Source organism: Ceratotherium simum, chromosome 21 (genome assembly GCF_057802395.1).
Source record: "Ceratotherium simum simum isolate JZ-2026a chromosome 21, ASM5780239v1, whole genome shotgun sequence".
NCBI lineage: Eukaryota > Metazoa > Chordata > Mammalia > Perissodactyla > Rhinocerotidae > Ceratotherium > Ceratotherium simum.
Genome location: NC_141920.1, coordinates 46,638,768 through 46,659,930, shown reverse-complemented (window position 1 = coordinate 46,659,930; position 21,163 = coordinate 46,638,768). Strand labels below are relative to the sequence as shown.

General features: G+C 38.9%; 1 protein-coding gene across 10 annotated transcripts in view; it reads left to right on the top strand.

Annotated features, from left to right (window-relative positions):
• The window catches only part of RALGAPA2 (Ral GTPase activating protein catalytic subunit alpha 2), a 310,483-nt gene that overhangs the window by 92,138 nt on the left and 197,182 nt on the right, over nt 1-21,163 (top strand). For all 10 annotated transcript variants that reach the window (XM_087445685.1, XM_087445686.1, XM_087445680.1 and 7 more), the window contains 4 exons: nt 1,993-2,141; nt 6,460-6,571; nt 12,508-12,745; nt 16,162-16,326. In XM_087445685.1, coding sequence (XP_087301811.1) covers nt 1,993-2,141; nt 6,460-6,571; nt 12,508-12,745; nt 16,162-16,326 — 664 coding nt within the window. The remainder of the gene's footprint in view (nt 1-1,992; nt 2,142-6,459; nt 6,572-12,507; nt 12,746-16,161; nt 16,327-21,163) is intronic.

Sequence of the window (21,163 nt, the reverse complement as noted above, 5' to 3'; positions counted from 1 at the left end):
ATAAGTGAAAACACAGGGTGCCTCTCTTTCCCCTACTCCCTGGCACCCCACCCTCCACGCTGTATCCATGTTTGTAGTCGAGTCCAGTTAGGCCTTGCACACAGAGGCCAGGCGTGGAGTCTGGGGATGGCATGGGCATGGCATGCATTTTACCCAGTTTTCAATGACGCCGTATTTCTATCATCTGTCTCTTCATAGGATTCCTTATCACGCTATCCTTTTTATTTTCAAGGTACTTAGCAATTTAATACGCTGTAACTAATGAATTTTCTCATTTTTCAAAAATAAATCAGCAAATAATTTGAAATTAACTTAAAAAAAAAAATCAAGATGGGGCTAGCCCAATGGCGCAGCTTAAGTGTGTGCACTCTGCTGCGGTGGCCCGAGGGTTCACAGGTTCGGGTCCCGGGCGCGTGCTGACGCACTGCTCGTTGAACCATGCTATGGCGGCATCCCATATAAAGTAGAGGAAGATGGGTATCGGATGTTAGCTCAGGGCCAATCTTCCTCGGCAAAAAAAAAAAAAATCAAGATGATTTTACTTGAGTAGCTTCCAAGAACTTTGGTGCAGCTCATAAATATAACCTGTGTCCTCACAGGGAAATACTTGCAGGAGTCCCTGTCCTGTTTCCCTCAGTAACCCCCTTCCTCCAAGTGGATTGCCAGATTGCCACCATCAGACATCCCATTGTCAGCCAGTGGGAGTTGTGGGTGCCAGTTATCTCCCTGGGTTCAGAAGAGTGTTATTTGTTTTCTGAAAGGATAAGTTACATCTACTTGGATGTAACCAAGAAAAAATTTTCTACTGGCTTATAGTGCTACAGTTTTAAACAAGTGTTTAGTTTGGATTTAAATAGCTGTTTTTGTTCTCGTTGTATCCAGGACCTTGGTCCTTTGCTTGGTTTGTTAGGAGAAAGTGGCCAAATGGAGGTTTGATAAGATAGTACTCTTCTATAGTTGCTTTTTAAAAGTACAGTTTGGACATGTTAATTTTATTTATTTTTACCTTAACACTAACACGGTAATAAGAAATATTTCTGGAGTTGGCATTTTGAGGTTTTTACAAAGCAAAGTGAAAGAAGTATAATACATGAAGACTCTTCACTTTTACTTGGGAATATGCAATACTTTCAAATTCAAATCAAGAAGCCAAATACATTGAATTAAAAGGATCTACATTGCAATATATCATCTATGGCGTACGTCTTTAAAAAACAGACTCACAAAAATTACACTAAAACTGCTATAGTTTGTTGGTCAAAAAATTCTTTTTCCTGAAGATCCTACAGATCTGAGGCAGAGTGTAGAGCTGTTGGATGACTATCTGAAAATATTGTGAAATGTTTTTATCTTAATAATTCACTTAGGTTTTATATTCTACTGCATAATATAGTTCTCATATTAAAAATATGTGTTCCTGGAAGATGTGCAGTGTCAATCATGTGGCTTTGACTACTTCTGGCACGCCATTTCTCCTAGAGGTCCACACCCTTGTTGGGCGTGGCTGGCCGTGCTTCCTGTCAGCAAGTTGTTCCTGTGCTGGGAGAGTCAACAGTAATCAGATAGTTGTTTCTAGCCGCTGGCTGACCACAACTCCTCTTCCTCTCCCCTTCCCCCACCCCAAAATTTCTCACCCAGAAGTGGTGATCCTATCTTACTTTTTCTCTCCCCCCCACCCCCCCACTTTTTTTGAGGGAATTTTAAGAAGTCCTCAGAAGCTTTTCTGATTCATAAAATTTCTAAAGTTGCAGTATTAATATGTAATAGTAATTTTTTTCTAGGAAAGGTCTTACAGGTATCTCAGTATTTAAGTGATTCTAAGAGTTGAACTAAAAAAATTCTTGAGTGTGTATTGGTACCACTTGTCTTAATTGAAAAAACACAAAGTGATTCATTGGTAAAGTGAAATTAATATCATTATCTTTAAGCAAATTTTTTTTCAGATTTATATGTTTAATTATATCTTCTAATGTAAAATTTGTTGATTTTAAGGTGTTTTTGACAAATGCTGCTAATGTCTTTTTGTTGGAACCATGTGCTGAAGTTCCCATGCTCTTGAAAGAACAAGTTGATACTTGTAAAGCTGTGTTGATTATTTTTAGGCGCATGATAATGGAGCTTACAATGAATAAAAAGACATGGTAAGTTTGTTTCAAATTAATTAATATCGTAAAACAGATGTTTTTGTTTTTCAACATAATTAAAATGTTAAAGCCTCTATTTATTAAATGGCTTTACAAAGTTAACAATAAGGTAATAATTAGTCTTTTGTAACAGTTTCTGTGAATTATGAAGAAGGTAAGTATCCAGTACTTTGATAGTTCATTTATTTTCATTATTGGTTTTAAAAATGTTCTTGAATTAAGAATAAGTAGTTGTATTACTTAATAGTAGATTTTTCCATTTTAAACTATCATCAAACAGTTTTGTGAAAAAGCAGTATAACTGGTGTTTTATAATCTCATTCTGCATAAGCCCAGGAGAGTTTGTTAATTGTTCTGAAATGCTGTTAACTGATTTTTATTGCTTCAAACTTCAAGTTTTAATTTCTTTTTGGAAAAACAATAACTTTAAGTGATAAATTGTCAGAGTGGCTAAATAAATAGTACAGACAAAATATAGTGGTGGTGTTAAAATATGGTTACGTAAAATGTCTTCATTTTTATCCTTCATTTTTGTTTGGTGTTTTTGTGTTTATAATACCCCTAAAGGTAAACGATGCATTAAATTTTTTCCTGTGCCCTTCTCCCATAATGAATGTCTTCAGATCACTCCAGTTTTGAGGTCTTTTCAGAGGTTCTCAGCAACAGATCAGAGTGGCTCACAGTCACTTTCCACTCCTCTCTTCCTTCATGCATCGGAAAGGCAGCCTCTCTGTTCTGCCTTTAAAATGCCTCTCCAGTCCATCCTTCGCATGTTCCTCCCACCCAGCCACTACCCTCCAGCAGAGAAGCTGCCCTCGCTGCTTGCCTGGCTGTAGTCAGCACTCCCCCAGTTTTCTCTGGGCTGGGCTCTCAGTCCACTGAGGCCACTGCAGACCAGCGCTGGTGGCACACTTCCCTCCTGGAAATTCTCGGGGTCCCCATTACTCAGCTGTGTTCTGGATGCCCTTTCTGGACCTCCTTGAGTCAGCACTAAGGGTGCTTTGGAAGGATCTCTCTGCAGTTGGTGGAAACCATAGAAATGAGGCAGAAATGAGCTGGCAGGGGCCTCCGGGGTATCGAGTCCAGCCCTTTTCTTTCTCAGATGAGGGAAGGGAGGGCCTGAAGAATCCTGTCCCACAAAAAGTTCACTAATACAGAAACCACAGTATCAAAATGATTATTTTAAGATGTAATTTCAATGTCATTCTTTCCCAGATTTTTAAACTTAGCAGTATTTTCCAAGAAGCAATTGTTAAAGCTGGAAATATTACAGTGATGAACAATATGATTTAAACAAAGTTAAATGCTGCATCAGTAATATTGAAAATAATGAGAAATGCTGGTATGCTTTCAAGTGAAATATGTGCTCCTCGATACCACAGTTATATCAATAGTATTTTGATAGCTTTTTTTTCTTTGAAAACTCTATGAATTCAGCATACCATTGTATCAGCAGTATTTTGATATTTTTGGTAATATTTTTTTGGTGAAAATTCTAAGAAATAACATTAAGCAATTCTTCTCTGTTCTTTAATAATTCAGAAATTTTCAGATAAAAATATAAAAAAACAAATTATAGAAATAGATGAAAATACCAAAAAATAGTCTGTGGAGCATAGAAAGGGATGTGACCTGTTTCCCTAGCAAATTTTCTTATGTAGTTTAGTACCAGACAATCCCTGAGTTCCCTCCCCTCTGTCGTCCAGTAAGTAACTGCTGAGCTTCTGCTGTGAGGATAAGGTGTGAACTAGAGGGACTAGGTTCCTGCCCTCGTGAGTTTTCCGTCCTCATAGACTGAGAGACATAATGAACACAGAAACAATACCAGTGGGATTAAGTGCTAACAACAGTGAGGCTGGGGAAGGGGACAGTGTGGAGGGCAGGGGAGTTTTCTTCATCAGGTGTCAGGAAAGGCCTTTCTGAGCAGAGCCCTGAGGGAGGGGAGAGAGGAGCCATGGGAGATCTGAGGGAAGAGCATTCTTGATGAAGGAACAGCAAGTAACAAGCATGGTGTGTTCCAGGCAGCACAAGACAACAGCCTATGTGGCAGAGGAGACGGAGAGGGAGAGTGGGAGGGGATGAGGCAGGGGCAAGCCAGAGCCAGGTTGCATGGGGCCTTGCAGGCCTCAGGAAGGACACTACTACCTCTCTGTGTGTGCTCAAGAGTGTGACACAGCCTGATTTACATTTCCAAAAGACCTCTCTGACTGCCACATGGAGAAGAGACAGTGGGGAGGAGCACAAAGTCTGTGGCCATTGATGATAGCAGCTTTGACCAGGGCTTGTAGCCAAGGAAGTGCTAAGAAGTGGTCCTGAAATAGTGAATAACTGGCGTGTGAATGAGTAACAATACCATCTGTGTGAGAAGATGAGGACACAGTAAATAATGAGGAGTGCAGGAAAATCCTCTTCCTCTGCCAACAGCAGGACAGCACATGTGTGTAATTTCATGTGCTCTAATAGGAGTTTGTTACACTCTTTGAGCCGTTTTCCTTTGAAGAGGAGTCACCAAAAGTCAGTGTTTCACAAAATAGAAAGGAATAAGCTGGAGTCAAAACTGTTAGGAAAGGTTTTTCCAAACTGGAGACAATTTTTTCACCCTCATTTTCTTCCAGAAGACTCTGCATGGGAATTTCATGGCTTTCCAAGCTTTCATAGGTTCAGAAATTAAATTAACCCTGTCTTTGTCAGTCATTGCTTTGATCAGGTTTGCAGTTTTTGATAGCAGTTCCCGTGACTGAGATTTGATTCGAAAATTATTATGTCTCTTGTTCTCATCATGTTTGCAGGATGGGTATGTAACCATTCATATGGAAGGGATCATTTTTTTTTGTCTTAAGCGTGACATAATGTGAGCAGGCAGTGGTGACACTGGGGGCTGCCCTTCCCCGCACCTGCGATAGGGGCCTGGGGACCCAGAATGTGGTGAGCGACAGGCTGTCCTCTTTTCTGCATCATTTCTTCCCTCATTCTCCTCTTCAAAGTCGCTGTCCACTCCATGCACATGTGCCCAGATCTCCCGTGACTTGATATTCTTTGCTTCCAGAATCCATAGGCAGTGTACAGCACAAGCAAACAAGTAGAACAGAGTGCAGCGAGAGTGTATGCCAACAGATAACCCCGGGATGAAAATCAAATGGGATCAGCTACAAATAGGGCAGGAAATGCCTAGAGGTCATTATACCATGAGAAGCTGAATGAGATTCAACGTCATGTTAAGAGAAAATAGTGTACCAGTATGCAGAAATATGAGAAAAAAGGAACTGTGATTTAGAGATCTCATTATCTGACCTGGAGTACTTTTCCAATTCTCGATTTTATCACTAAGGAGCAGTAAGGCCAAGGAGAATGTTATAAAGATGAATGAATGTTTTGTGTAGAAGACCTCGAAGGAGAAGTTAAAAGGAACCGGGTGATTTCCCTCAGAGAACAAACAGACCTCCCTTATATTGCAAAAGATAGAGTGTTCTCAGTTTCCATGGAATTTAGGAAAAGAAGTGAGCAGACACTCTGATATGAAGAATGTAACTTAGCTGTAAGAAAGAAAGATGCCCTTTGGCTGTTCTAAAGAACTTATTACTATTATCATAATTAGCAGTGTTATTTTTGCCTCTTCAGTGCTTTATACTCTTCAAAGACCTTTTACATAAAAGCCCCCTTCTGTGAGGGATGCTGTGACTAAGATGTCGTGATTGCAGTTATCTCAGCTGTGCCCCATGGTGCAGAGTCAGGATCTTTCAGGCATAAAGCTCTGTGCCTCCAAGTGACCAACGGTGACATTTTCAAACCCTCCTACCTGTGAGAATACTGTGGAGTTCGGTCATACAATGGTGCTGACTGCATATCTTCCCAGAATGAAGACCAGAAGGTCAATTTTATTTTCTATCACAAAGGTAGATAGGGAGACCTTACAGGTCAATAAAATAATAGATGTGAAAATTAAAGGTTGCTGCATAAGTTCAAACAGGCACTGCTACTCACTGAGTGCCTTTACGGGACCCCAGCACAGTTGGAGAAACAATCTTGCCTCCCTTTGTGCAAGGGGAGAAAATCAGGCCAGGATGATACCTCTTTTATCCCTCTTATTGATGTGGGCATCAGGAGGAGACATAGTTTTACAACTGTTGTAACATAAAGTAGCTTATTTTGATAAAATATGGTATTCGTTATGTAATTGGCATTCGGATTTTTAATACTTTTAAGGAATACATGATTATCAATGTTGCTGAATTCTTAAGAGAATTTCTTGTACCCATGAATTAAGGTGCTTTGGAGATGTGATTAATAATATAAGCTTTTATTTTGGGTGGCGCAGGGAACAGATGTTGCAAATACTACTCAGGATAACAGAAGCTGTCATGCAGAAGCCAAAGGATAAACAAATAAAGGACTTATTTGCCCAGAGCTTGGCAGGGTTACTGTTTAGGGTAAGTCTTTTTCATTAAAACTCTGCAAATGCAAGAAATGAATTAGATTTCACAGTGAATTAGTTTTAATCATTGAGAATTTTGAGTAAAATTTACCTAACTTTAAATTTCTAGAAATTTTTCTTCTTAGCTTTGTCCTGAAGGTTCTAATCTATTCTTTACAGTTAGTGCTGAGCTTCTTTTAGACCTTCCCACCTCTCTGCCATCTACTTCCTCTTTTGATTTGTTTGAGGTTGGTAGAAATTTGGAAGATGAGAAGAGCTGATTGCCTTGGTGGAGCACCAGGTAGATTTGAAGAGGTGAAGGATAAACAGAAGTTTGGGAACGGGAATAAGGTCAGGGAGTGGTTCAGGCTAGAAATAAAAATGCGAGAGCCATTGATGTGTTGGTCAGTTGTGTTTAAAGCCACACGACTGGATGGGATCACCTAGGGAGAGAATAGTGGCAGAGAGAGAAGAAACCCATCTCCATAATTGGTGGAGGAGAGGAGCCAGCCAAAGATGCTGAGAAAGAGTGGCCAGGGAGCTAGGAGGGAAACTAGAGGAGCATGTATCCTGAATGTCTGGAGAAGAATGTTGGGTAAGAGAACTGCCAGTTGACCATTGGCTTTGACAAGATGTAGGTAGTTAATGTTTTAGGGGATTGAGGCCCACTTGGAGAGGATAGAGGAGAAAATGAGAGCTGGGCAGTGGAGGTAGCAAGTATACTCAAGGCTTTGCAGAGATATTGATGTAGATGGGAGGAGGGAAAAGGGAGCTAGCTGGAGCGGGCAGCATGCCTGGAGGGCAGGGTTTAAGGTAGGTGGTATTAAAGTATGTTTGCTCGCCAGTGGAGATGGCCCAGTGTGGGAGAGAACATGTTAGATAGTCTGGTGGAGAGAGAGGAGAACTGCAGAAGTGAAGTCCTTGGTAAGGTGAGGAGGGCTGGGCTGGCCTTGATGGGAGTAGAAAGCCAAGGAAGTAGCTGTGTTTCCTGCACCTCACGTGGTGAGAATGGTTAAGGACACGAGTAGTCTGATGTCACCCTAAGGGAGAGAGAAGAGAAGGCGGATGATGAACTAACTGCCTGGGAAGTGGAAGTTTTAAAGGATCCTGAGAGCAGTAGCCTATTGCAGCATTGTTCTAGAAAGCACTAATATTTATGGGATGCATAGAATTTATGAAGCATTTCTGAAAGAGAACAGTGTGAAGGACTCTGGAAAAATGTGACATTCTGCACAAGTAAAGGCATCAGTACAATGGATAGACCTGGCTTTGAATAATTTGATTAGGAGAAAGCATGGTGGATCATGAGCTGGAAGTGACAGTTGCAGGGAGAAGTTGTTAACTTCCCTCTTCAGTTGACTTGAAGGTGGTTTTTGAGGATATATATTAAGAGCATATCTAGAAGACAAGTAGGACACGTAGGTGAAGGTGACAAAAAGAGAAATTAATTCTTTAAATAAAGCTAAATATTCACATTGTAACACAAGAGAACCCAACTGTTCATATTAATTTTTAATAATTTATTATGATTGAGTGATCTTGACTTGAAGAAAAATGTCTGAGAGGCTGCAGAAATAATTGCCATGTGCTCACTTGCCTCCTGAATAATATAATCCCTTTTACTCTGATTGCTTTGCCTAGTTATTGGATATATGACGTGGTCTACACATCCTTTTGTGTGTCTCCAACTTTGCTGTGCTCTTGCCTCGGGGGTGGTACTGACCACTTGCTTTGCTGCCCACCTGGACATACAGACGCTATCCTCAGTGTCTTTGCTCTGACTTTGCTCTGACTCTCATGGAGCATCTCACTGTTGGCACCTTCCTGATCTCCCAGTTCTGTTGGGACTGGAACTGTCAAGTGACATGGCCTGAAGCCAAGCTCAGGCTCTTTCCTGGGCCTCATTCCTCACCAGTTGCCTGGCCCTGCATCTAGTGTGTATGTTGGAATTAGAGCAAGAACTTGTTACTGAATTAAGCCAGAATCTATTGTGGAGTTGTGTTTTTTGTTTGTTTGTTTGGTTTTGGGTTGGGGGTGGAAATCCCCCTTATTGATGGAGAAATCTTGTCAGATGTCGCTTGAAGATTAGTTTTGAGTCCATGATCAATGATTTTGATGCCATTGTTATTATTTTGGCAATGGTTAGATGGATCAAGAATGCTTACATTAAGAACTAACCATAAAATAGTGGAGAAATGATGATCTTTTTGGAGTTATACAGTTTCTGGGTTCTGACCCCAGCTCTGGCACTTCCTGGCTGTGTGGCCTTGAGCAAATTACTTCACCTTTCTGAGTCTCTGCCCTAATCTGTCACAACCAGGAAAGGATTCTTTCCTACCTTGCAGGGTTGCCATAAGAATCAGAGAGGATTCATTTTGGATTTATGATCTTCTGTTGGTCTTCCAAGTCCTTTTGTGAGATCCAAGGGGGGAGAAAAATGTGAAAGGTCTAGACAGATCTGCCAGGCAATCAAGTGAGCATCATCTAGTCCCATACTAAAATTAAAATGTGCCGTCTAATTGTTATTCACCTGGTCATGCAGACTGTCGACAATTGCCAGATGCTTAATTTTTAAACATTTGAATAAGGAGACTATTAAAGGGGACAGGAAATTTTAAATTGCCAGTATCCTTTTATCTTTTTCTAATTTTTCCTTTAGTGTGTAGTTTTTTCTCTGTTAGTAGATCACTTGGGTTGGCAAATTTTCTTCAAATGATAGTTGAGTTTTACTTAGTTTTAAATATTTACCAGATAATGGTGATTGTCATAAATGATGTTTTAGTCTGTTGTCAGTGCTAAATCTGACCTTATGCTTGAGGCTCTGAAGGTACATCAGTAAACTTGGACTCTGGTCCTTCTGTTTACAGTCTGAGCCATTACTTTAAAGATTTTATTTATTCAGTTTTTTCCCCCCAAAGCCCCAGTAGATAGTTGTATGTCATAGATTCACATCCTTCTAGTTGCTGTACGTGGGACTCGGCCTCGCGTTGGACGGAGAAGTGGTGCCTCGGGGCGCTCCCAGGATCCGAACCCAGGTCGCCAGCATCAGAGCGCGCGCACTTAACCGCTAAGCCACAGAGCCGGCCCTGAGCCATTACTTTAAAGTTCTGTAGTCCCCTAATGTAGTGAGTAGAGAAATGTAGAAAGTGGCTGTCTAGGAAATGTATATAAGAAAAGGAGTGATTTACAGGTGAAGGTTTTTTTTTAATACAGCTTGTGTGTCAACATGTATTTGATAAAACATGAATTTCAATGCTGAAGGAACCTTGGAGATGCTCTTATTCAGCTTTTTATTTTTAACGAGAAATATGACTCCAGAAAAGCCAAGTAAATTGCCCGGGTTACAAACCAAATTAGTGACAGAACCAAGAGTTCTGTCACTCTTCTTCTTAGAAAAGAGTAACTTATTAAAAGGATGCCCTGCCTTCATGTCCTGCCTTCATGTCCTCACCCCCTGACTATATTTTATGATTTTGCTCTGTGTGGAGCTGTTAGTAGTTGTGAATTATGATGATGATTCAACGGGTCTGTGTACATGTCTGTGAGATGAATTTTGTAAGCTGCAGGAAGTTGTTGTTCTGTCCTTGTTTTATAATTAGTCAATAAAGTGAAGCCAATGCAAGATTCCCAATACAGGGCATCTTACCGCACCAAAACATCGGCCTTTGAACCCGAAGCTAGTGCTAGAAACAAATGTGAGGCTGAGTCCTGCTAACATGGCCAGTCTCTACTTTCTCTTCTTACTCTGTTAAGATAATATTTTTTATCTACTATTTATTAATTTTGTTGTATGTGTGTATTTTATGGTGATGGCCTCAAACTTATTTTGAGAACATGAGTGTAAAAATGAATTTGAAGAAGCTGGCATTTTAGTCATAATAAAAATATATAATAAAGTATTAATTATAAATGATAAAATTATTTTAATTTTTTCTTTTGCATTGTCTTTAATTTTTAAAAAATTCATTCATCTTAGATTATAAGTCTGAGTGTTTAAAACCTGGTTTTCAATGTACTTAACTATTTTAGCTCAACTTTAACATTTTTACCTCTTTAAAAAGTATAGTAAACATGATCTGAAAGATAGAGAACAGGTACATTACAAAAGGGTCACTTTAAATATGATTTTTGAAGTGATGAGAACAGGTCTGTCTAATTACAGACTGCTTTTTATATCTCAAAGTTTCCCTATATCTATGTTAAAGAAAAATTTCTCTTTTAATTAAAAAGCAAATTCATCCCTCTCCCATGCATCGTACAATCCTTGAAGACAGTGGGAGCATATTTGCATCTGGGTTGGGCAGAAATATTTGCAAGTTGGCACCTTAACAAGTACATTTAGCTCTGACACAGATCAGGAAAGTTACACAGACTTTGGATATAAAGATTCCCTCTACTAAGATTAGGAAGGGATCTGAGGCTCGTCTGGGATGGACTTGGTACGTATTTCAAAGGAGACACATTTTTATTTGAATTTTAAAAGATGCGGAATATTTTGGCAGAGGTGAGGAACTGGGCAATTTCAAGGTAAGGAAATATCCAGAATATATGCATAATTGACCAGTTGTGTGGGTCATATGACCACACATGTGACCAATTATAGTGCTGTGGACCATAAGGCTAGAGGAGGGACACGGAGAAGTGAATAGACTCTTCAGGAAAGGAGTGATAAGGCCTCTGAGGAGGAAATGCAGAGAACTGTGGGAACTGAAAGCTGCTTACCAGAGTCTGGGGGTGGGGTGGCAGTCAGGGACACCTTGGACAAAGTGATGTCCAAGTTGTGACCTAAAGAATGAGTGGGAGTTTAAAGAGGCAAAAAGGAGGGAAGAGAAGGAAGGAACAGTATGTGCAAAGGCCAGGAGCAAGAGAGACCAGGTCCAGGAACTAGAAGAATCTCAATGGAAGAAATCAAATTCTTTTTACTATTTTGCTGTGTTACAGGTGCCTGCAGAACATGCAAGTAGAGCTGTCTAGTAAGCAGATAGGTAGGTCAGGAAACCAGCAAAGAGGCGTGGGCTGAACATGGAGATTCGGAAGTCAGCAGTATACAGATGATAAGTGGAGCCATGAGAATGGAGACCAAACTCAGGCCGAAAGTGGGGTGGGTAGGAAGGGAGAAAGCCAGAGCAGTCAGTTGACTGGGAGATGAGGAAGTGCAGATGGAGTGAGCGCGGAACATTCTTTCAGGAAATTTGGCTTTGAAAGGGGAAGAAAGAGAGCTCTATGAGAGGGGGATGTCTGAGTTTAAGGGAACTTTTTTGCTTTTTTTTTTAAGATGAGGAAGAATTGGAGCATGTTTAAATGCTGATGGGGAGGAACTGGGGAAGTAGGATAGGTTGGAGATAAAGGAGAGGTGGGGCTGATAGAAACACACAGACTCTGAGGGAGAGGGCCAAAGCAGAGGAGGGGACAAGTATAGAAGAGCAGGAGCCCGTCTTTGCTTATAGCCTTCACGTGGAGACGAAGCTAGGCAAGTGCATGGATCTTGTGGGCAGAGGTTGAGGGCGTTGTTGTTTAAGGGGTTCTATTTTCTCTGAAGTCTGCAGTGAGTTCATCTCCTAAAAATCAGAGAGGAGTTGGTGGGGTTGGAGGTTTACATATAGAGGAGAAGGTTTGAAGTAGCCTGTAGAGAATGAGGGAAAGAGCTGTCTCAGGAAACAGTAGTTGTTGTACAGAGAGCTTTGTCTTCTCTCCGGTTACGGCCAGGACCAGCCATAGACACTAGAATAATTTTGAATCAGTAGCTTAGTTCATAATGGTAGCTAATTTCACAGTAGCTCAAATCCTGATTACAGTTGATCAAATGAATTTGGAGAAATTAAAAGAAAATATCCAAAAGGACTTTTTATTTTAAAATTCATTTTATTGATAGTAATTTAAAATATCCTGTTAAAGATTATACTTTTTGCAATTGAAGATGATTGAATTCTCTTGTTGGTTGGTTGGTTTTAGACGCTCATTGTGGCTTGGATCCGAGCAAACCTCTTTGTGTACATTTCTCGAGAGCTCTGGGATGACTTTCTTGGTGTGCTGTCCTCCCTCACTGAATGGGAGGAGCTCATCAATGAGTGGGCCAACATCATGGACTCCTTGACAGCAGTGCTCGCGAGAACCGTTTATGGAGTTGAGATGACAAACCTACCTCTGGACAAATTAAGTGAACAAAAGGAAAAGAAGCAACGAGGCAAAGGTATTTCCACTCTTACAGGGTAACACCAGATGTCTGAGACTGGGGAGGGGTGCGTATTTATACATCTAGGCAGTATTGCATGAAATTTCATAATAAACTGAACCAGCCGTACACAGTATCTTTTTTTTTTTTTTTTTTTTTGTGAGGAAGATCAGCCCTGAGCTAACATCCATGCTAATCCTCCTCTTTTTTTTTTACTGAGGAAGACCGGCTCTGAGCTAACATCTATTGCCAATCCTCCTCCTTTTCTTCCCCCACCCCCCAAAGCCCCAGTAGATAGTTGTATGTCATAGCTGCACATCCTTCTAGTTGCTGTATGTGGGATGCGGCCTCAGCATGGCTGGAGAAGCGATGACTTGGTGCGCACCCAGGATCCGAACCCGGGCCGCCAGTAGTGAAGCGCGCGCACTTAACCGCTAAGCCACGGGGCCAGCCCCACAGTATCTTTTTAATGGTGGCATTAGATGGTGTCTCATAGCACTCTGTCCCCTTAATGAGGATGATGAATTTATGGAGAGGTTGTGGAAGACGAAGGAGGATGAAGGGGAGCAGTAGCAGTGGTAGCAGTAGTAGTAATAACAGTAATAATAATAGCTACTGCTTTGTACATATTGTCTCTCTTCACCCTCCTGGTAACCTCTGAAGTAGACACTACTATTCTGATATCACAGACAAAGAAACTGAAGTACAGAGAGTCCACAGTGATTGACTCATTCAAGCTCACATAGTAAGAAGTGGTGAAGCCAGAAATCAAAGCCAGGCAAGTCCAACTCAAGATGCCACATGGTTAAGGTGTATTCTCTGCCTCCCTAGGAAAGGTGGAAAAATTCTGAATGCTTCAGATGGGAGTCATTTTTGGCTTTGTTGTGTTTCTGGGTAAAAATTGTTTTGAGACCTAAAGTCAGATCCAGGTGGAAAACATCACTCATGGTTTCTATTGGGTATGACAGTTTGGCAGCCCCTGTCTTCATTACTGTCTTTAAGGCTATGACACAGTCCTTGGATTAATTTACTTGTTCTCAAACTTACTATGTAAAGGTTTTGAGGCAGCTCATAGAAATACGTATAATACAATAGATAAAATACATAAGGACGTTGGGGCAAAATGAAAGAGGGTGGAGCTACGGGCATGATTAAAATGCCAGAATGCGTGCCGGAGAGCCTCCTGTGCTTGCTGGGGAGGTGGGAAGGGGACAGGCTTGGATTTGACTCTGATCTTCACAGGGTTACATCAGAGAATCACAGAATACAAAAGGTAAAACCAATCCACTTGCGTAGGAGATACATGGTTTTTCCTGGTCCTAAGACCTGGGGGGAGTTTCTCTTCCAAAGACTCATAAAGAGTTCATTGCTTGCTATGGCAGACCACAACCTCAACAGTAGCCTTAGTATAGGTTGTGTCAGTTAGCTGTTGCTGTGTGACAAAGCACCTCGAAACATAATGGCTTAAAATAACCATTTATGTAGATCATGATTTTATGAGTTGGCAATTTGGATTGGACTCAGTTGGGCAGTTCTGCTGGATTCACTCCTGTGTTTGCAGTCAACCAGGCTGTGAAATAGCCAACTAGGCAGCTCTACTTCTGGGGCTTGGCTAGCTGTCAGCTGGGCAATGGGGACGAGTTGGCTATATATTTTTCACCACCTAGCAAGCTAGCTCGGGCAGTTTGCATAATGGCTTAGAGTTCCAGGAGCAGCAAGAGGGCAAGCCTGAATTTTCAAGTGCATTTCAAATCTCTGCTTGCTACCAAAGTAAGTCATGTGATGAAGCCCAGATTCAGTGTGGGACAGGACAACAGAGGATGTTGATATGGGGAAGTGTGAATCAATTACAATGATTAGTTAACCATAGAGACATGTAATTAACATGACTGATTCTTAAAATACCTTCATTGCAGTCTGTGAGTGGCTTGCCAAAGCACCAATTAGTAAAAACAAGTTAGTAAGAAGCCAAACAAAGTAGTTTTAAGTACATGGCATTCCAGTGGAACAGTTTAATTCCAATTTAGATTTAGACCGTTTAATGCAATGACTTTCTAACATGTTTTAGCAGCAGATCCTTTTTTATCCCCAGTTGAAGCTGTACAGAGCCCCTTCCTAAAAAAATATATTAGACTGGAGATTTAAGATTGACGTAGGGGCAGGGAGCCAAGAACCTGAGCCCTTGGCCTCTCTGTCTTGTCCGCTATAGCAGCTCTGAGGGCCTCTGTGTAAACCGAGTCTAATGGGGTCAAGGTGCTTCCAGCCAGGAACTTGGCTCTCTAAGACTGTGGTTCTCAGCCCTGAAGAGAGTCTACCTGACCAGGCATGCCCTTCAGGATGGACGGGAGTTGCTGAGACAACCATTCCCAGAGACAAGGACCTTCTCAAACTAAGCACATTTTTTCCTGCCTGAAATTCTTGTAATCCACCCTCTCCCTGAGCCCCCACAATAATCTCTTTCCTCTCACTGTGCGAACACAGATTCATGGGAAGAGATAGGCTTGTCTTAGGAAGGTAAACAACTTCAAAAACACTATTTTCAGAGTAATACAGGACAAATTTAATTATTTAATTATTGGCTTTGGCAAATATTTTTGATTTATTGTATTGCTTTATTCTAAAAACATATGTAAATATTCATTATAGAAATACTTTCCTTTCAAGCACTGGACTTGTGGAAACAAAATATACTCTCAGAGGAATCTGTGTGTGAAAAACAAGCCACAGGTGGTAGCCACCAGCCACATCACACCTGTGTGGAAATCTCTCTGTGTCTCATTCTCTTTTCTCTTGTATTTCTTTTGGATCCTTGACTACTCATGTGAAATATTTGACCAGGGCAATGTGAGAGGAAAGAAGAGAATTTGAATTGCAGAGCTGCAATATTTTATTGTTTTGGAGCTTCGCTAAAATAAAATTTTGTATTATTTGTAGATTTTCATTATCCATTCTCATTTGACTGACTCTAATTAGAGTTTATAACATAAACTTCTCTTGGGGGTTTATGAAGAGGTTGGTGTCTATAAGATGGAATATTATTCAAAAATCAGGATCTCTAATTTTATGGTTTATAAAAGTAGTTTTTGGAGTGTCCTGGGAGCAGTGGTATAACTTCATTTGACATCGTTCTTATACTGAGAAAGGTTTATTAATATATTTTTTTGTATATTGGAGTAAGTACTATGAAGATATGGTAATTTTCATGTGACTGTTGGAGATGCTTGAAAAATACTTTGGCAACAGGAGTTTTTAGATTACTGATATGTGACTAACTTCCTAAATTGCAGTATAGGAAGTGGTACCTAATTTGCAACAAGAGAATCTGCTGATTATATATAAATGTACGTATGAAATTTGCTGAGCAACTGAGGCTATGAAATCAATAATAATGAATTGAGCCTTTAGATTATTTTTCTTGTCTTATTTTCTATCAGGCTGTGTTCTAGATTCTCAGAAAGGAACCGCTGTGGGGAGATCCTTTTCTCTCAGCTGGCGGAGCCACCCGGATGTGACAGAGCCAATGCGATTTAGGAGTGCCACCACATCAGGGGCACCAGGAGTTGAGAAAGCAAGAAATATTGTTCGCCAAAAAGCAACTGGTAAACATTTATTTAAATATTTTTCAAAGGTCTAGTTGCTATCTAAAATGGATTTATAGGAATAAAATGTTTTAAAATTCCATTCAGAACTTGCATACTAGACCTTTCATTAAATGAGATGTCTTTATATCTTTTTAACTTTCTCTTCTGGTTACTCTTCAAATCAGTTTTTGGTATTTATTTCTAAATTCTTCATTGTGAAAAAGAACTTGAGATGTTAATACTGAGTGAGATATTTGTGCAAAAGAGAGAAAATAGATTTTTTGCTTGAACATTAAGGGAAATAGATTCTTAGTAATCACACGAGTTGCATTATTATTGTTGTTGAACAATATTAATCTTAAGAGAGTGAGGCAACGTGTTCCAGCAAAGAAAAGGAGAATAATGCACTTACTTTTCAGGACTGGTCAGAGACATTTGAATTTTTTGCTTCTTTGGAAAATTGAGCTTTCATGTCTGTAGATGTCCTTACAGCCTGTTAGAATTAACAAGAATTTGACCAAGAACCCCCAGTTAATCGGAGTGCTTTGCTTCACTTTACTCTTAGGACAAAAAGAAATCTTTAAAAAGTAAGCTTACATCCAGTATTTAATAAGAACAAATAAAGAAATCCCCTTCCGCCCCAGTGACTTTGAGGCTATAACTTAAGTTTAAAACAAATGTATCTCCGTTTCCTGTAGTTTTTCACATCAATAATTCCATGCAATTGTAATTGATATTCAGCTTGTTGACTGCAGAGAGTCACAATATCCTTTGGTCATAAATCAAAGAGTCATTTACACTCAGCGTATTTTACATCTTAGCTTCATACAGGTGGCTTAGAATCTTGTTGGAGTTTTTATGAAAATATACCTTAACCCTGACTGTCTCAGGCTTTTTGCCGTAGCTTTAATTGGTAATTATCACCTTATTTACACACACCTCCTGTTCTACTTCTGCTTTCCTTCATCCTCTTCCTTGAGAAGAGACCCAATTCCCGATAACAGGCAACTTTAGGGGAGGCTTATTCACTGATTTCCTTTCTCATCCCAAGTCCTCAGAAGTCCTTTCTTCCATCACTGAATACTTAAAGAAAAGGATCAGAACAGAAGTTTATGACAAAGGTGGCATCATGCCTGAGCTTCCCAGACTTCTCCTGTCCCTCACAACCCTTGAATTATAATGTTAATAAAAGTGATTGTTCAAAACACTCTTTAAAACTTTATTCTCACATTTTAATGAGCAGCAAATTATTGTATATTGCTCATTAAATATGTATGTATATATGGAACATATTGTATGTTCCATATGCCACTACTTGGCCACAACAGCCGTAGAAGAGATTGTATCTTAGTTTTTCAGCAGGTATTTTAGACCAACAATGTGGTCAAGACACTGGTATGTTTTAGAAAATCCTCAGTACATTTATGTGAGTGAGGTTCTGTTTATCAGTGTTCTAATGTCTCTGAAAAGCTATGGTATTGCAAAAATAAGAACTTTTACAAAATCATGTCAAGGTACTTGTAGAGTATGTCGCTTAAAAACCATAAACCTGGCCTTTGTAGGATTAATTAAATTAAAAACACTTGGAACCAAAACCTTTAAAGGTAATGAAGGTGAGAGCTATTGAACTGGACAGATCTGTTATCTTTATGTATTTTACACATACATATGTATGGATACATATATAAGTATTTTTATTTTATTTTACATTTTTAAAAATTATAAAATATGAATCTTTTTTGTTGCCTGTGAAAACAGTGGTCTTTGAAGATTTTATTATATCATGCTGTTTTATAAAATTAATCTATATAGACTAAATAGTAATGGTTTTACTCAGTTCTATTATTTTTACATTGTGCAGTAATTCACCTTTTCATCTTTTAAAAAGGCCCAGGACATTTTCATGGTAGATTTTGGTTTGGGTAGAGGCCGCCTTTTAATGAGAGAAGAGTAGCTCATGAAGTTAGTTTTTGCTACTTTTAGCATTAAGATGTTTATGATGGAAGACCCATTTGAAAGTGACTTTTTTTTCCTAATCTCGGTAAGAGAATAATTTAAGATTATTATGTTTTGGTTTGCCCCACAGGCTACATTTATGTTGAGAAAATGTCAGTGATGATGGCAAGAGGGAAATATAAGATAAGCAGTTGCAGAGGAGGGAGATGACAATTAATTTAACAGAGAATGCATTCGTTTGCAATTTAAAAGGACGGGCAAGGAGAGTCTTAAAGAATTGTAAAGTAAAACTTTGTTCCTGAGTGTGAATAATGCTAAAATTTTAGATGTCTAAAATGAGTGATTAAAGCAAGTCAATTTCCACACAAAATAATTATATTTTATTATTCTGGAAATATCTAGTGATCTATTTTGGAAAAATGCACAATCATTTGATTTATAAAAGGAAAATTTTTTAAAACACTCAAATGAAACGTCTCTGACATTGAGCGATGAACAGATCTTTTATGAAGTTTGAAGTCAGTCAGTTTGATGTTCACATGGAAGTCGTTTTCACTTAAATGTTGTCTTACACCTTTGTGAATTATATTGTAATCGCATCGCAGATAGTCCTTTAGAGCTGGAAATTCTGATAGCCAAAGGTTGGGGGAAAAGTCAGTAAAGTAAAAACCTTATTTCACTTTTTGTAAATTTGTCACTACCGTTTGTAGCTCTATTTCATTATTGTTAAGTAAAACCATGTAAAAATAATAAAACAGCAAGTAAAGCTTTATATTTTTGTTTTAAGCATAAAACTGATTTTACTGATGGTGGTTTTATATATATGAGGCATATTCTTTTCCTGTGTCTCTCCATTTTTCTCACATGGTCATTTGACTAGCAGTATATAGAAAACTTAAGAACATCATAAAGTTCATACTGAGAAATTATGGATTTATTAAGCACGAAATGTGATATGAAAGGATGGGTTTCATGAAGATTTTTACCTTTTTTCCAAATACCAAATCATTTAATGTTCAATTTGACTTTTATATGTTCTTGAGCTTTTAGGATATTTAATTTACTAAATGATTTGCTTTTGAATACAGTCAGCTCTCAGCAAACCAATTTTTGAATTATTTATTATTTACAGAACAGTTTTCATCTTAGGCTAGATTTGTCTCCCTCACTGTGGTCTTTTTGTTTGTGTCCTTTAGGAAGGGAAAACTGATTATAATGTCTGCCCAAATAAACTGACAACTTAAATGCGAATCTGATACACAGCAGAAAAAAAGGAAAGACTAAAGAGATAAATCATTCTAAAATACAATTCTTTGTGAATTGTCCATTCTCCCATGTCATCAGAATGACTGAAAGTTGGCTGTATTTAGAGACAGTGATTAAATACAGTGCTTTTGTACTGACTTTCCTTAAAGTTTAAAATGACCTCCTTTAGATATCTAAGGAGAGCCCAGAAAAATAATAATAATAATAAAGAAGTGAAAGATCCTGATGTTCTTCTGACATAATTATTACTTTATCTTTCCTGGAAGCTAAGCGAAGCCAGTCTATCAGCAACTGTGTCCACCTTTCTGAGGCTTTGCCTGCCACTAAAAGCGTCCCGCTCCTCCTTCACACCGTGAGCGCTTTCTTCCCTGGTCTCTCTTACTCCTCTTGCTCTCACAGGCTGTCAGGTACTGTAATGCTGTCTCATGTGTCCGTCAATGTCCCTGGGCTTCTGCTCGCCTCTGGGCCTTGCTTCCTTTGTTAATATCCCCACATCATGCATGCGTGCCTGGCTGTTGCACTTTGTGTTTATTTTCAGTGAATATTAATAATTGTTTTTATGTAGTTAGAAGTTTAGTAGCAATTGAATAGTCAAGAAAGATTTCTGTAACACCACTGGTCTTTGCATTCCCTGTTAAGACGGATAAAGGGGTTTTTGGCCCTTAGTTTTTGATAGGGGAAAACTGTGATGCCTGTCTCACTGTGCCTTCTATACAGTGCCTGTAGAATAGAAGGGAATTCTCATAAAATTTTACAAAAGTTTTGAGCACGTCAATGTTAGAATGCTTGCTGTGCCTCTCCCAAAATGAATAAACTGGAAAAATTATGCAGGCAAGACTTCCTTGGAGTTAATAAGTTATAATAATGTATAAAGTAATGATCAGTCTATGCAGGTTCATACTGATTATTGAAATTTGAGTAGAAAAGTCCTAAAAAGTGGTAATTTTCGAAACAAAGGAATATTGTTTCTGGGCTTCAGCCACTTAAAATTGAGTTTAGCTACATGTGGTTTACACAGTACATTTTCTGGTTTTTTAAGACATTGTAACACCAAAAGTGATTTTTGGCATAGATGCCTCAAGAAAAGAATTTTCTTTGCTCTACAGTGAGTAATTAGGTCTATGTCTACTTATTTTTCAGTGATTCCGAGATGAACTGAATCTTTTTACTAAAGAGGGAAATATTTTCATGTTCTTTTCTATTTTCAGAAAGATGCCTTTATAGATTAGTATTTATTTACTATTGGAGATAGCCTAATTGTGGCTTTCTGTAGCACTGAATCATGTCATATTGTGGTTTAGCAAAGCAAAATTAAAGCTTAATTTCCCAGATGAGTGTGTAAAATATCATATTATTTAATTTACAGAATATGAGGGAAGTTAGTTTCATTGAGACTAGAGACTATGTTTCTTAGAAAACTCTTTTTCTCTAGTAAATATCTAAGGTGAAAAACAGTAAGAATGGTACATGGGAAGATAGTCACCAGTCGGTTAAATTACTGGTGAGCATTAACTGCTTGATAATTTCGTTTTCAAAAAAATACTACTGCCTAGAGATGATTAATAGGGTGGTTAAAATAGTTTTATTTTCTATTTGTCTGATATACACTCAAAAGGAATTTTTTTCATGGTGA